This window comes from Chiloscyllium punctatum, chromosome 26 (assembly GCF_047496795.1).
Source record: "Chiloscyllium punctatum isolate Juve2018m chromosome 26, sChiPun1.3, whole genome shotgun sequence".
NCBI classification, from domain to species: domain Eukaryota; kingdom Metazoa; phylum Chordata; class Chondrichthyes; order Orectolobiformes; family Hemiscylliidae; genus Chiloscyllium; species Chiloscyllium punctatum.
In genome coordinates this window covers 80,281,679-80,298,981 of record NC_092764.1, presented here as the reverse complement: position 1 = coordinate 80,298,981, position 17,303 = coordinate 80,281,679, and the positions used below count along the sequence as shown (strand labels likewise).

The window sequence follows — 17,303 nt, the reverse complement described above, 5'->3', positions numbered from 1 at the left end:
TTGGCAGCTCCCCACCCCCATTAATGGGGGTGCTTGTCACCAGTCAATTCCACTATTTTCTCCTCAAAGGGAGTGAGAAGCTTGTCGCCCAAGTGGGGCTGCCAAGTGTTGTGGTATGTTCCTGCATGCCTCGAACTGATTGATTGTTGACCCGGTGTGGAGTTTTATGCCTTTGGAGCAGCAATTCAATTGAAAGGTGCAGACAAGGTTCCAGGAAACCTCAGCTGTTGTAAATGTGACAGGCGGTTAGGAGGGATAATGTTCAACAATTGAGAGATCAAATGTACCACACTTCCATCAAGGCAATAACAGACCAGCCAGCTAGACTCCTGAATAGAAAGTACTTCCACTTAATGAGTGTCCGTCTGGTTTGTGGTCACCTCTGTGATATGGATTGAGGGATAACTAATGTTACAAGATGGCGGCAGAACTCATCCAGTCTGCCCATTTCTTTTCTTCTTTTTTCCTTCTTTCTTTGTTTTCTCTCTACCTACCTCCATTTCCTGGATGGACTTGATGGACTCCCAGCCTCGAGGAAGCCCAGCATGGTGTCATAGACTCCCAGCCTCGAGGAAGCCCAGCATGGTGTCATAGACTCCCAGCCTCGAGGAAGCCCAGCGTGGTGTAATAGACTCCCAGCCTCGAGGAAGCCCAGCGTGGTGTCATAGACTCCCAGCCTCGAGGAAGCCCAGCATGGTGTCATAGACTCCCAGCCTCGAGGAAGCCCAGCGTGGTGTCATAGACTCCCAGCCTCGAGGAAGCCCAGCGTGGTGTCATAGACTCCCAGCCTCGAGGAAGCCCAGCATGGTGTCATAGACTCCCAGCCTCAAGGAAGCCCAGCGTGGTGTAATGGACTCCCAGTCTCGAGGAAGCCCAGCGTGGTGTCATAGACTCCCAGCCTCGAGGAAGCCCAGCGTGGTGTCATAGACTCCCAGCCTCGAGGAAGCCCAGCGTGGTGTCATAGACTCCCAGCCTTGAGGAAGCCCAGCGTGGTGTCATAGACTCCCAGCCTCGAGGAAGCCCAGCGTGGTGTCATAGACTCCCAGCCTCGAGGAAGCCCAGCGTGGTGTCATAGACTCCAAGCTTCGAGGAAGCCCAGCATGGTGTCATAGACTCCCAGCCTCGAGGAAGCCCAGCGTGGTGTCATAGACTCCCAGCCTCGAGGAAGCCCAGCATGGTGTCATAGACTCCCAGCCTCGAGGAAGCCCAGCGTGGTGTCATAGACTCCCAGCCTCGAGGAAGCCCAGCATGGTGTCATAGACTCCCAGCCTCGAGGAAGCCCAGCGTGGTGTCATAGACTCCCAGCCTCGAGGAAGCCCAGCGTGGTGTCATAGACTCCCAGCCTCGAGGAAGCCCAGCATGGTGTCATAGACTCCCAGCCTCGAGGAAGCCCAGCATGGTGTCATAGACTCCAAGCTTCGAGGAAGCCCAGCGTGGTGTCATAGACTCCCAGCCTCGAGGAAGCCCAGCGTGGTGTCATAGACTCCCAGCCTCGAGGAAGCCCTGCGTGGACTCGCTGCTTTAAAAATTTACAACTGCAATGCTGAATTTTTACCTTTATTTCTTTATTTTTCTGATTTATAACATTTGTACCTAGGTTTTTTTGTACCCAGCTTTATAAGGACAGTAATGATCATCTTTTAACTTTATTTCTTCAGTTTTCTAATTTATACCTCAGCTTTATAATGATCACCTTTTAACTTTATTTCATTTTTTCTAATTTATACCTCAGCTTTTGTACCTAGGTATCTTTGTACCTAAGTTGCCACCAGAGGTGGTGACATTGTGCACTATTTGCTGTACTCATGTATACCTGTACTTGAGGACACGTGACAATTAAACCTAATTCTAACCAGGTCAATTGATGAAAGAAACATAAGAATACTGGGGTTTAGATCAGAGTGGTGTTAGAAAAGCACAGCAGGTCAGGCAGCCCTTTTCCTGATTTTCCTGCTCCTCGGATGCTGCCTGAACTGCTTCCAGCACCACTCTGATCTAAACTCTGGTTTCCAGCAGCTGCAGTCCTCAATTGCCTAGTAAGAACACTGAGGTCCATTATAAAATGCAGCTACCTTGAACAGAACTAAGAGATGCCAGTACAAATGGATCACATGCTAACTCTGCATTTTTGCTACATCCAGTGATGTTTGGTGGACGATAAGGGACACTGCAGCTAAAATCAGTTCATAGGTGCAGTTGGAAGTTTACAACCACAATGGTCTGTTGCCCTTGAAATCTATGTACCTGGGCATAAATGTGCAATGCACTCCTGTGTGATCTGGCCTAAAGAGGTAGCTAAACATTTGTCAAACACGTTTGCAAACGTTTAGCAATAAAGTTCCAATCTTTTGTAGTAAAAAATAACCACCTGAAGGAGGATGTTCCACTCACATCCCCACCCACCACACTGGGAGGGCCCTGTGTATAAATGCAAAAGACAAGTCTCAACTATTTAGAACCGTGGAATGGCAAACTGTACAGTTGTTTTAAAGAAAAAACACAATGTAGGATTAAATATGGATTTAAAATTCACAGTTCGAAGTAGAAGAGAACGGAGATTTAAAATTCAGATTGGAGTGGGGAATGTAATTAAAGGTTTGAATTTAAAATTCGGGTTAAGGTGGGAATTTCGAAGAAAGAGTTCGATTTAAAACTGGGGTAAAAAGTCGGATTTGGGATTTGAATTCGGATTGGAATGAATGAGTGAATGAATGTGGGGAGGAGTGTGCTCGGGGTGGAGTGAGGGTTCACTCTGGTGCCGCGGGGCTGGGATGACCGTGTGGGGAGCCGGCGGTGGCTGTTCAAGCGGGATCCGCCGGGGGCAGCAGAGAGCCGGCAGCAGTGACAGGAAACTGCGCGGCTGCTCTTGGCTTCCTGTTTACGCGGGCCGAGCCGAGGCGGACCAGACCGGAGTGAGCCAGAGCCCATCAACCGACAGGCGGAGTGTGTGTGGGGGGGGGAAAGCAGGCGACGACGGGGGTTATTCAGAGCGGCTCGACCGACACCTTGAAACGGCTTCCCCCCCCTTCCCTCCAAGTCGAGGACGAGAGAGAGAGAGTCGAGAGACAGGAAAGGCCGAGGCTCGCTGGGGCCTGGGGCCTGGGCGGCGCTCGGAGCCCGAGCTTGCCCCCTCGCATCCGCAGAAGCTTTTCACTGAGCCTCGGTCCACGTGACAGTCCAGCCCAGGTACCGGCGGGTGTCTCCGGGCCGACAGGGGCCTCATACCGCGCGCGGGGTGGGGGAAAACCGGCCCTTCTCGGCCGGCAAAAGGTGGGGAGGCCTTTGTCCTGGGCCCGGCGGAGGTGGCGCTGCCCGGGGGGTGGGGGGGGTACACGGCTGAGGTGTAGCCGATGGGCAGGGGACCGCCCCTTGAGAGCGGGCCGGCGTCGCCATAACTGCACCGCACTGCAGGCCATGTGCCAGCAGCTGCCTCGGTGTAACCTGAGCCCCATGTGCCCAGAGCGGGGGCCCCGAGAATGACTTGGCTAAATGCTATAGCTCCATGATCATTGGCACTGCGGCCCCCGCCCCCGGGCACTGCTGTGTACTATTGCATACTTCATGCTGTTGCCCTCAGTCGCTCTGCACTGTTGCTTCTCTATGTTTGATACTTCTGCTTTGTATTGCTTCTTGTTCCATAGCACCTGAGCACACTATTGTCTTTCAGTTCCTGACACCTCTGTTGTTATTATCCCTCAACCCCTGTCAGTCTTGCACACTGTTGTCCCATCTTCTTATTAAATTTAATCTCTGGCAGCTATTTGCTATTGCCTTCAATCCTTGACACATCTGCAATGTATTGCTATTCAAACCTCAGCACCTCTACTGTTTTACTTCAACCCTGACACCTTTGTGCACAATTAGCTTTCGATCTCTGACAACTAAGCACTGTTACCATATTCTTTTACTATGTATTGTCAGTAACCCTCAATCCCAACAAGAATTGAGGATTTTTTGAGTACTTGACAAAAGCACAAAAAGCCTGTGTACAACGAAGTTGAGGAAAATGGCCCCATTTTTTAAAAGTTGTGGTTGCAGAAGTAAATTGTATATATAATACTCTTTAAAGTCAACTTTTTGTGTATAGTGTTAATCCCTATACCCCATATAATCCCTATATATTATTTACTGGTCACAAAGCAGGTTATGAAAGCCAGTTGGAAGATGCTGTGTCAAATAATACTTTTATTTCTGTGTTTATATTTATGGTTATAATTGTTTCCTTAAATTGAAACCTTGTTTGATACACCAGCAGGTAGGAAGCATTCAGTGTGTGACCTGAGTTATCTACTTTGCCTCCTCATAGTTGTCTATCATGTTTATTTCAACTCTCAGGAAAATCATTTGTAGGCAAATGTAGAAGTGGTAACCATCCCTATCCCAGTGTTAGCCTGTGTGTGAGATTGTTTCCTGACTGTGTTTGGTTTCCATTTATCAAGATTGGGACTCAACTTTTGTTTCTGCTGTTAATCCCACTGTTCAATTACTTGTCAAAAGCTGTTGCACACTGGGGTTCTGTGATTTGCATTCACTTCCAGTCACGGGAAGGTGCAAATCAGTGCTTGATTCAGTAGCAGCTAACAGAAGCAGGAACTGCTGGTTACCTTATTTGACTCAGCATCTTCCAACTGGCTTTCATAACCTGCTTTGTGACCAGTAAATAATATATATAACACTTTTTATAACAATGCAGTCTCCAAATGTGATCTTTTTCTGCTTAAAAAGCTGAACAGATAAACAAATATGTCATAGCATTAAGTTAGAGCCAAAGAATCAGGTATTTTGAATTAGTGACTGCACTGAATCTACAAGAGATATGGTAACAAAATCCCATTTGAAATGAAACTCTTTAGAGCAGAATTAGAAACTTTCACTTCACTTCTCCCGCCCCCCCCCTCCCCCCACCCAAAATAAACCTAAGTGATGTAATTCAGGCTTCCTCCCAGTAGAAGGACGTGCATCACATTAGATCTTATTTAATCATTAGGCAAATTGAGTTTCAGAAAACAAAGAACTAGTAATGAATGCTTTTGTTCTCAGAGCAGTTCAGAAGGTCTCACTGCCTACAGCTCCAAGCCCCACACAATCTAACTCTCAGAATAATTTTATTGCTATAGAACCAGCACCCAAGTTGGCAAAGGTGACAGTAGTACAATGGTAACAGTATTGCATGAGCAATCCAAACAAACACAAATTTAAGTGTCACCTTGCGGACCAAGATATGGATTTTAAGGAATCACAGTTTGCGGTTTTGTATTGGAATTGAAGCTGCTAACGTGTGTATATAATATATGGAAACTCAAGTCATCTATTCATGTCCTTTAGGACTTAGCACCCTTATCCAGTCTGGCCCATCTAAGTCTAACCCCACATACTGTTAATCTTAAGATCATTGCTGTGAGTAAATGTTCAAGGCAGTTGCAGTAGGGCAATAAATCTGTTCTTGCCAGTGTCACTGACATCCAGTGGTGTTAAGGGAAGTATTTCCAAGAAATAGATTTTACATTTTTTTCTCTCTGGATTCAGAACTGCTCTTGTTAATAAGCCAAGAATCAGATATACTCCAGTGTTGTTAGTAACAGAAGTAAACTTTTAATACAGCTGACCATGGGCATTTTAGCGTTAGTGAGATTTTACATAAAAGATGTAAACGTTTCACACCGTAAACTATTAACTCGAGAAACGTGCATTAGTAAAGTTGGATTCCAATCAGTTACACAAATAGAACATTAATAGATATTGGCTTAAAATATGTTTTCCAATGGCTCATTGGTATTAATATGCTATTGGGAAGATTCTGTGTAAGCCACTAAATCTGATGCTAATACAGCAGTGAGTTTGAAATTGAAGTCACAATTATGCAAGGGTGTGTTCACCTATTTTTCTGCACTTTAGGTTCCAGAACTTTACCAGGAAATGGTTATCTCCTTCAAAGTCCACAGAGGCAGCCATAGAGTAGCCTATGTGCTATACTCACTGGAGCTGATCTTAATAATTCTTTCAGATGCCTGCAGTGCAGTTGTTGCTTGCTTAATGCTTCTGACCAGCAGAGGAGTCAATATCTCATTTTCTTAATTTTTCACTCTGTTTTGAATAGAGTTATTTAAATAGGGGTTTACTGAAGCACATACAGAACTGTTTGCACCTGATTTTCAAACTTTTATTCATCATTCTTTATATTTTAAAGAACACAGTCACATGCTTGTTCATTTTTTTGTTCATTGGAATCAATGTAAACAATTGGCCTTCAAGGACCAAGTCCTGGAACCAGTATATTCCCATTTTTCCTCCACACTGCATATTCGTTTGATTTGTAGGATGTCAAACTATTCCAAATGTAATCAAACCAGTAAGTTAATCAAGGTTAAAATAATCTAACTAGTTACTAAAACTTTGACATATGACCCCATTGGTTGAATCATCTTGGTAACAACTTCATTGTAGCAATTTCTTGAAATAATTATTCCTTTAATTTAATGTCATATTAGGATGATGATATGATGAGACCCCTCCCACACCCCATTGAGGAATTGTATTTAATAGAAACATTTGGATAGCTGGAGTCATTTGACACTGTTCAGTTTGCCCCCTTGCTTTCCTGTTGATGTTAATGCCATGCCTGGAGTGATTGTTTGGTATTATTGAATATCATTGACTTATAATTCCACTGTCTATCTTTTATCAAACTGCCATGTGACTGTTATCAATTTAAATTGCATTTGTTACCTCTACACTTGCGGCATCATACAGTACATTCATAGGAGTTAGTGCAATTGGCTGGCTTTGGGCAAATTTAGATCAAGGATCTGACTGGATTTTAACCATAATGCTGACTGGCCTGTGAGGGGTTCTGGATTATGCAAAGTCAGAGCTGTATCCTGGAATGAACTTGATATAACAGAGCATGTCTTCAATATCTACACTCCACTGCAGTCACAGTGTTTTGAAATGCTATAACTAGATTACTCTCAGCATGTTGCTCTATGGAGTCATGGAATGTGAATACAATCTTAGGTATAATACAATCACAGCCCTTCTACCATACTAGACGGTAACATTTAATTACTGCCGTATTATCAGGTTGGTGGACAAGGGGTGTTGAAAGGTATGGGGCAGTCTGTCACCCTTTTACCTGTGCAATGATTTGGTAACCAATAGGTAAAATTGGATCTGTACAATATTCATATGGATGTGCTTGATCACTAACATTCTAAACTGTTTTAAAAAAATGAAATAAGGTTGCAAGGATATTGAGTTACTGCATATTTTCTGTGCAGTTTCTGGACCAACTGTTAACTTTTTGTTGAATGAATGAAACACCATTACTTGAAGTTGTTGTAGGTATGTTTGCTAAGCAGGGAATTTGTCTTACAGATGTTTTGTCCCCTTTGTAAGTGACATCCTCAGTGCTTCATGAACATGAAAGTCACTAAATGCCACAACCAGGTATCCTGAGTATCTATACACATAGACAACAAGGACCACAAATTCGACTGGGGCAACACAGCTAAACAGAAGACAGCCAGAGAATTCCTAGAAGCTTGGCTCTCATTCACAGACTTTATCAATAAACACATTGACCCGGTCCCAATACCGACCACTGCAATGAATAATCAGAACTGGCAACTGCAAGCAGCGGGAACAAAACCAAATCAATTCCAACTGACACAGGACAGCAGTGCTTCACAGGAGGCTCCACAGCACTGACAATGTCACCTAGAAAGGGGATGAACTGCCTGCAAACCAAATCTCCAGCTCTGTGAACATACCCACAACAACTGCAACCAGCACCCGGGCTAGAACTCTTTACACAAACCTTGAACCATTGCTTTAGAAATCAGCTCCTGGTCCAAATTTTAATTTAAGCTGGCAGTGGGGATATTTTGTAAACTGTTGTGGACCTGACATGAAAATACAAGATTTGCTGAAGGACATTACACTGTGATAATCCATCAGTCATGACAAGACCGGTTTCTTCAGAAGAATGGGTGGTGATCTTATTGGAAGTCATCCTCTGAGGAAACTCGACAGGATAAATGTTGAGATAATGTTTCTTCTCAGAGCGTATAATCGAGAACTGAGGGACAGTTTAAAAATAAGAACTCCTCAGTTAAGATGGAAATGCAAATTCTTTTCACTGAGGGTCATTATTCTGTGAAATTCTCTTCAACATTAGTATATTCAGGGCTGAAATAGATTTTTCAATCGACAAGTGAGTTAAGGATTATTGATGGGGTTGGGGCTGGCAGCAGCCAGTAAATTGAGGTCTCACTTAGATCTGCTATGATCTTATCAAATAGCAGGACACAATGGTCCATTTGTGTTCGTAGTTCTTATATTTTGCAAATGGACCATCTGCAAATATTTCAGTATCCATCTTTTGTCGTCTCCTTCACTGAATGCCCCACCCCCCCAACCCAGAACACCTCTTTCCAACTTACTCAGTTTGGTCCTTTTTTCTGGTTTTTCTTTCCTACCCTCATCTCCTTTTGTATCGTATTTTGTTTTTCAGTCTGCTCCAATTTCTCTGTCAACCTGCCAGGATCTTGTGTATGTGGCAATGGAAGACACAATCTGCTTCCCAAAGTGTGTTATACCTCCATTATAACTGTTGCACTTGACTTATTTTTACATGCATTCCTTTCATGCGTTTGTAGGTGTATTAAACACATTGCTTCATGGACAAATGCAGTGAGAGCTGTTTGGGTTTGTTCTGTAAAATAAATTCAACTTTTTTTTCCAACAGATAAGATCGACCAGTGCTCTTTGCTCTGTGTGGAATCAGCGAGGGGCCTCCATTGTTTCACCCATTTCATCTTGGGAAGTAATTGTTTTCCAATGTGAGTCCATTCAACATGACAGAGTGTTGGGAGGAACACCCAGCCGCCGCACCTTTGGTGGAGAACTGCATTCCCCAGACCACTGAGCGTGCCCTTGAGTTTGCAATTGTGTTCCCTACTGATGGAGCCCTTCAACAGCACCAGCCTGTATCGGCCGAGAGCTCCCAAAAATGCAACATGTGTGGCCAGACAATCACACAGCTGTCAGAACTCCAACAGCATCCGTGTTTTGTTAACATGAACCGCTTCTACCAGTGCGCCCAGTGTCAGAAGACTTTCAGCCACTCTAATGACCTGCTGCAGCACCAGTGTGGCCAAGTGGAGGAGAAGCCCTTTATCTGCCACGTCTGCAAGATGGGCTTTTCCCAGTTGCTGGGACTGGTCCAGCACCAGAATGTCCACAATGAGAACAACCCCTTCAAGTGTACTATCTGTGGTGAGAACTTCCAGCAGTCATCGGAACTTATCCTGCACCAGCGGGTTCACATCGAGGATCAGCCCTTTGAGTGCACTGTCTGCAAGAAGAGGTTCAAGGACTCGTCAGAGCTGGTGGCACACCAGCAGTTCCATGCACCCGAGAAACCCTTCAAATGTAGTGTGTGCCAGAAAGGCTTTAAGAAGTCATCGCAGCTGGTCCGACACCAGTACATCCATGGTGAGAAGCCCTTCAAATGCTCAGCCTGTGAGAAGTCTTTCCGCCACGCCTCTGAGCTGCAGCGACACCAGAGGGTGCACACCGGCGAGCGGCCCTTCAAATGCAACCAATGCGACAAGACTTTCAGCCAGTCCTCTCACCTGGCACACCACCAGCGTATCCATTCGGGCGAACGGCCCTATGACTGTGGTGTCTGCCACAAGAGCTTCAAGCACCGCTCGCACCTGGTGCGCCACATGTGTGTCCATGCTGGTGAGGACATGTTCAAGTGCGTTATCTGTCATGTTGGCTTCAAGCAGCCTGGAGAACTGCTGCAGCACCAGTGCACAACAGAGCCTGAGCGACCCTACAAGTGCGGCCAGTGCAACAAGAGCTTCAAGCGCTCCTCCTACCTTCAGCACCACCAACGTGTGCACTCAGGGGAGAGACCCTTCAAGTGTACAACCTGTCAGATGAGCTTCAAGCAGCTTTATGCACTGGTGCGACATCAGCGCACCCACACTGGCGACAAGCCCTACAAATGCACCGTCTGTGACAAAGGCTTCAGTGAATCCTCACACCTCCTGTACCACCAGCACATTCATACTGGAGAGAGTGTTTTCCAATGCACAGGGTGCCAGAAGGGTTTCAAAGACTCATCAGAACTCTTACGTCACCGCTGTGCCAGGGTGGAGGGAAAACCATTCAAGTGCACTGTTTGCCAGAAAGCTTACAAGCGGGTTTCAGCCCTGCAACTCCATGAATCGACCCATGTGGAGGAGAGGCCATTCAAGTGCAATGCCTGCGAGCGACGCTTTGCATGTTCCTCTGAGTTGGTGGATCACCAGTGCCGGCCTGCCAAGGAGAAGCCGCTGAAATGTAGCGACTGTGAAAAGAGATTCAAATATTCCTCAGACCTGGAGCGTCATCGGCGCGTTCACACAGGGGACAAACCTTTTAAATGCATCACTTGTGACAAGGGCTTTAAGCAGAAGGAACACCTGATAAAGCACCAGAATGTCCACGCCAGAGAGAGTCAGTGTAAGTGCACATGGTGTGGTGAGAGGTTTACAGAGCTAAGCTATCTACAGGAGCACTGCCTTCAACACACCGCGCAAAACTCCTATGAAGGTTCTGCTTGTGGACAGTAATTTTTATTTTCTTTACAAATTTAGTCTTAAAAGCCTGATCTTGGTTAAACTTGTACAAACTGTGGCACAGAGAGATTTGTACAGGTTGACAGGCAGCATTAGCCCTTAGAGTAAGGTGTCCAAACTTCGTGGGTGAAATGTGATATAATACCAGCTCACCCCCGAACCCCATCTGCATTGAATTTCATTCCAATTTCCCATCAATGCTCTGACACCAACAGGTCATTTTTTTTCCACTTTAGGTACCCCAACCTCCAGGTCCACACAGTCAAAATGGGACAAAGCAGAAAGGATGGCATTTCAGTGCAAATAGAACTGAGTTGTCAGGCCATGTAGATCACATTGTCAAGATTAAAAGGATGCATGTGGTCGGATTTTAAATACTGCCCTGACAGAGTTACACTCCAGTTTTGACACAGCCAGTTCCACTGAGCTGTAAGTTCCACTTGAGTGACTTGGATTCTTCTTCAGTCACCTGTGACTTATGTCCTGCTGAGAATGTTCAGGTTGTATTGTTTAGCTGAAACTTACACCTCAGTGCACTTTGTTTTGTGTGAGTTTCATCACCAGAGAGCAATTTCCCTCTTGCTTGCGCTTGCCATAGCTTTGAAAGTGATGTCCCAAGATAATGCAGGTGTACCCCTGAGTATTGCCCCTTTCACCCTCCAACCTTTCTGATCTTCTGTCATACCAATATCTACAATGTGACCAGGTAAGGCATAACAATAATATAATTGGTAGTAAAACTGATCTGAAATTTGAGGCTTATCTACTTTGTTGGAATAAAGCTCCAAAGTAGAAAGAAATATTTGTGTTTTGAGATCACGGCGTTCTGAAGTGTGGGGATGTATTTTAGTGTCAGTGTTTTCCTGCAATGCTAGCAGTGCCATTATTTCACATTGTGATGTTTGATAGATTTTGCTCTGCAATTGTGCAGTTGTATTCAATAGGGTAGAGAAATACATAACTTTACCTCAGTTCCCTCCCACCATTGTAACTTCTAGAGCTGTGCTCAGTTCTAATCCCATGATCTCCCGTTATCATTTGAAATCACTGCAGAGTACAGCAATCTACTGTTTGGATGAAAAGTTGATTTATCACAACTGTTGTTTTAGTGAAAAGAAAAATAAAGAAATAGGATGTATAGGTAATATATCGATAAAACAACCTGATCTTGCAAACCATTCAGTACTATGCTAACTTTGTCTGTTCCATTCTCTGTCCTCCCTGTCTCTTGGGCCAGTCCTGAGGACTTCGAGATCGATGCAGCATTTTTGTCCCTGGCGTCTACCAAGTATTTGGCTGTTAGAAAGTGCATGAATCTGGTTTTGGGGCATTATTTTGTCTCTTGGCCTTTGCACTTAACTCAAAGCAAACAGCAGTGAGTAAATGTATAAACCACATTTATGGAATACCGTAGCTCCGGTATCCTCAGCCAATATGGCATCTGGGTTATATTGTTATTAGCTACACCTTAAGATTTGTAGATGAATGTCAGCCTATTTAATAATTCACAAGCAAATACAGTGGGAAATGCTTAATGGAGACATTTCTTTTGGAAAGGGATTGGATTCTTAGACTAGACAATTGACTTGGGGAAACATTGGCTGTGGGCTGAACATTTTATTAAAACCTAAAACACGGAATATCCTTTTTGATCAGGTTTTGCATTGGTACTTTAATCAGGAATTTTTTATCCATTTTGCTGCATGGATTTCCATACCAAAGCAAAAACTGTGACCCTTAAGAGAGCCGGTGAAAGTTATCCCACCTCCCTCAACCTGCAGTCATTAAGAATTTGTGAATTATTTTCAGAATTCTGTTGCAAATGTGTAATTAAAGTAGGGTTTAATTTATGTCTTTTGAAGTAGCATGAACTCCAGGTCTGCATTTTCACTGCTGTGACCTATTAGATTGCCAGTCCTGTTTTGTTTTTTTGTGTTATTGGTTTCAATGACTTGACAGGAAGATGGTTTCATAGCGTGAATCTTTTTTTTTAAAAGGCAATACTTTTAACAAAAATGTTTGATATAAATGTCCTCATGTCATTTGTGGAAACGGAACCATGAACAGTGTTTTTTATGGATTTTTTGCCATTTCAACGTCTACAGTCTTGATATAGAACAGGATGAACTGAAGATGCGGACACAGCAAAGCTCGCCTGGCAAGCCTCCTTTGAAAATGAACCTGCACCATGGAAGTTTGGGCAAGAAGTCAGCCAAATCACGTCCAGTCTAAACCTTAAATACTGCGGTCTTTAAAAAGGTGGACTTTTGATGAGAAAAGTGGTATGTTGTTGCCAGTTGAACCAAGGGTGGTGTTGTTTTGTGTCATCTCCATTTTGTAAGCACTAACAGTTTGCTAATGCAGATGCTAAAAATGAAATGCAGATTAATTTAAAAAAATGTAGGATTAATACTGTCATATCGAAATAGTCCTCAAGCTGCCTATAGGATATCTCCAAGGTTACCAGTGTTTTTTTTAGGAATGTAAAAGAGCTGTCTTTCTGCTGCTGTGCATGGCTAATTGCAAAAGAAAGGATCGTGGTTAATCTACATCCTTGCTGAGTGTAAGTAGAGTGTCTAATTGTAAGCCATTGAATGGGGAACTGATTGCTCTCATCAGTGGGACCTACATAATTCTTAGCATGTTAATTCTTCATTCAGTTGGCTTACCATTGAATATTCTCAAACCACGTGTGTGATGTGTTTTTTAAAAAAAAGTGTCACAGAAGAAAGTTTTTATTTTATTACAAATCAATTTTATTTTGTTTGGGCTACCGTAAACACTGGTACAGTAAGATGGTGAGCAATTTACTTTCAGGGTTCAGATGGCTGTACCGTAAACCCCACGAGCAATTTATTGATGTAACCAGTACCCAGAAAATGAATTGCAACCTTCATACTTTTGCCACCTGTAATTTTTTTTTAATATACATAGTCTTAATAAAGTTAAATCAATGCTAATGAAAGTTAACTTGTCCTGACTGTTGTGATAGCTGCAGAATGGCATCTGCTTTATCGAAGAACATAATCCAGTTCTCAATTAGAATTATAAGGAAATTAAAAGCAATTGTGTTGGTATTTGCCACAGCTGTGGAAATAATTTCTTTTAAATGGACAGTGTCAGATTTGAACCATCTTATGCTTTTTAATAAAATCTCTGCCAGAACTATCATTAGCATCAGCTTTGTATATTCCTAATTTAATACAAATGTTCTAGAGACAGTTTTCATCTGTAGCCTCTCACTGTGTTGATCTTTGATGGTTACTTATTGATGTCAGTATCACCTTGATTCCTTTCTTTCTATTCCTACTTGAAGATATTATTTCAGCTGGCTTTTCTTTAAATGTAATCTATTATTCAGCCCTGATATTAGTAGGTTTTCCTGCGTTGCTGTATCTATGTTTTTATTATCCATAGAAAACTCTTAAATCTCCCCATATTTCTTAATTTAGTTTTCATATTCAGCTGGTTTGCAGAATGACACCTTAATTAATGAGCCAGGCTCTTAGCTGTATACATAAAGCTGGTTTATATAATGCAGTGATTATAAATGGCCTATTCCCATCAGACACCCAGATTGTTTGTTTGCTTGTATATACGTTTTGTTTTAATCCGATTCAGTTTAAATTATTTCTCTATCGCCAGGAAGCACTGTTTGAGGAAACTCAAAATAATTGAGAATGTATATTTTGAAGAAACTGCTTCACCAGCACATTCAGAAGTGTGGAAAGTTAATCCTCTTTTTACAGAAAGAGGAAAAATGAAGAGCTGACTGCTGCCATTCACATCTGAGATAAATGTATGTGAAGAGTTTGCATGCTGTGGAGACTTGTTGAATCCTCATGCTGACCTTTTCCATCGCCTACTGCATTTCCAGAATTCCTTCACTTTTGTGCACCTACTCCCTAGCCCAGTGTTTATAAATACAGAAATGTAATAGCAGTTGGAAGTTTTGTTTCATTTCCTTTGACACAGATCCCACCTTACATGCCTGAAGTCTGTGAAGTTACCTGGACAGAGATGGAACATAACCATGTCAATTAAAAAGAAATCTACTGATCAAATATGTCAGATGTGATTTATTTTCAAGATTGTGCTAGAGTTTTCAGTAGTTGCATGCAGAGGCCCTGGTCATATTTTAATAGTCAAATAAGTGTGCAAGTACCTGTAGAATAAAATCAAATTGCAATCTTTAGGCTGAGTTTTAAAAATCCCCAATATATCTATAGGTGCCTGGATTAATGAAGCTGATGGGAAGCTAATCATCTATTCTGACCACAAAAATAAGACTATTATTATGCAGACAATAGCAGAACAATACATTTTTTAAAACTATGCAGACATGTCAAATGAAATTTAATTTTAATGTTACATTTCACAGTTTGAAAAATAAACATAATGTGTGTACATATAGTCAGAACAGTCCACACAAGTTGTTCACAATATCCTTGTCAGACCATAGCTGGGGCAGTGTTCATATTTTTTGTCACCATGACACACAATCTGCTTAAAAAAGGATAAAGAGAGTATAGATAATGAATAAATTGAGTGGTGTTAAGGCTTTACTGTCCACAAGAAAGTGCAGGATGGAGAAGTGCAGGATGGAGAAGAAAAGGCTTAAGTAGAAAATATTAAATGAGATATCTAAGGTAATCCTACAGCTATAATTAATCAAATTAAATCAAAATGCAGAGAAATTAAAATTTAAAATACTTTGGAAAAATTATGGATGAACAAATTCTGACCAAGTAATTGAAATTATGTAGCAAGCAAAAAATAAAGACTTCTTTTAAAAATATAAAATGCTTAAAAACCACAAAGGAAAATGAACTTAATCCAGAGGGGGAAAGTTTCATTTAGGTCCAGGAGTCCTACATTCAAATTTCTATCCTATTTAAAGTAGCAGAATAGACTTGGGCAAATAGGAGAAAGTTAGAGCTGGAGATCAGAGTTGAGTGGTGCTGGAAAAGCACAGCAGGTCAGGCAGCATCTGAGAAGCAGGACAATTGACATGTCAGGCATAAGCCCATCACCTGGAATGAGGAAATCAGCAAATAGAAAAAAAACTTTCTATAATGCACTCAGAAAAACTCAACAAAAGTGCTTACCAACCAATAAATGTCTTTAAAAGGTTAGTTATTTTGTGAATGTAAGGTCCCCAAAGTCAAACAATTGCCTTCACATTTGGTGAGGTGTAAAGTGATTAGTCCACCACTTAGTCTGTAACAGTGACGGTCTTCAGTAATGTGCAATACTGGTTATATCTGTTCAAAAGTGTGGCACGGGTTTGTACTGAGGCTTCAGTGGTGGTTGGCTACGCAGTTACCCTGTCCACTTCGGAACTGGTTTAGGAAAGACCACTGTTGCTGATTCAAATCTAAGTCTGCCTTTTGGTAAATTAGACTAGTTACAACAAACTTGTTAATGATTAATTACCTATGTTTCCCGTTCCTTGATCTGGGGAGGGTGCTAGGATGTGTTTCATTGCATTCAGTTAAAATGATGTGTGTATAATGAACTATGCCAGACAAATGCACAGTATTTTACTGCAAATACAATAGGACAAGTGTTGAGTTCCCAAATACTATAGAAGCAGTGGCCCATGTAGAAACAGAAAGTTTGGTTTCTTGGTTGTTTTTGGAGGACAAGATCCTGTTTGAGAGTGACTCTCATGTATGTTAAGTTTGGGTCATGCTTTAGTTCTAACCATTAATGGAGATATGGTTTTAAAGGAATTCTTTGAAATACAGTCACTACATAAATAAGGTGAGCCTGGAAAAGTCCTATGAACAGTAAAAGAGGTGGATTTCTGACAATGCAATGAGGAAGCAGGAGACCCCCTCCCAAGTTGAACAAAAGCACAGTTGCAAGCTCAAACTGAAAGAATGGTATCTCCTTTGAGAGACATGAGCGTGCTGGGCTGTTGTTTGAAGTTAAGCAAGATTTCCAGTAATCCAGGGTTAGAAGTGTTTGCATGATAATAAATGACAGCAAACCAGCATATATCATGCTCCAGCCCAGAATATCATTCCAGATCAATTTGCTATAGTTTGGAAACTTGCAATGTGCTTTTGAGGCAAAGAGAAATAGTAAACAATGTACAAAGTTTTGCCAGGGAATCACAACTTTACATAATATTGGGAGGAGATACTAAAAAGGAGCAAAAGCTTTTAAGAGACAAAGCATGAGGAAAAAAGGCCATTGATATAGCATACAGAGTTAAGATAAATGTTCTAGTCCGTGGGGGCAAATTACTGCAGATGCTTGAAGCTACTGAAAAAATGCTGGATATCACAGAAGACCAGGCAGCATCATGGAGAGAGAGCAAGCTAATGTTGAGCCCAGATGATTCTTAATCAGAACTGAAGTGTAGAGGGGGCAGTATGTGTCCAATAATAGTGGGAGGTTGAGGGCTAGGTAGGAACGGCACAAAAAGTAAAGATTAAGTGTTTGGAATGTGTGGCTAACTGCCATGCTGGAAAGAACAGACAGACCTATTGAACTGTGTGTGTGTGTGTGGGGGGGGGGGGGGGGGGGGTGCAGGGCACTTGATGGTGGAGGACATGGAGACAGAGAATGTAACAAGTGAAGCTAGAAGAAAGGCAAAGAATGGCAGTAGATGTTCAAGACATTCAGATTAAGTCCAGAAGGTTGTAAAGTGCCTAGTTGGAA

The 17,303-nt window shown here is 42.5% G+C and overlaps 1 protein-coding gene across 3 annotated transcripts; it reads left to right on the top strand.

Annotated features, from left to right (window-relative positions):
• Positions 1-2,462: 2,462 nt before the first annotated feature.
• On the top strand, positions 2,463-14,695 carry LOC140453221 (uncharacterized). Of its 3 annotated transcripts, XM_072547795.1 has the most exons (3): positions 2,716-3,186; positions 8,747-10,515; positions 12,737-14,695. In XM_072547795.1, exons 2-3 carry the CDS (start codon positions 8,856-8,858, stop codon positions 12,745-12,747), a joined length of 1,671 nt encoding a protein of 556 aa, XP_072403896.1. In that variant the 5' UTR covers positions 2,716-3,186; positions 8,747-8,855; the 3' UTR covers positions 12,748-14,695. The 3 variants fall into 3 exon arrangements, with proteins under 3 accessions (XP_072403895.1, XP_072403894.1, XP_072403896.1); XM_072547794.1 differs by lacking the exon at positions 2,716-3,186 and adding an exon at positions 2,463-2,595 and having other exon boundaries at positions 8,747-14,695; XM_072547793.1 differs by having other exon boundaries at positions 2,710-3,186; positions 8,747-14,695.
• Positions 14,696-17,303: the final 2,608 nt, after the last annotated feature.

Bases quoted from the DNA above. Each gene is read 5' to 3' on its own strand.
- LOC140453221 (XM_072547794.1), top strand. From the start codon at position 8,856: ATGACAGAGTGTTGGGAGGAACACCCAGCCGCCGCACCTTTGGTGGAG.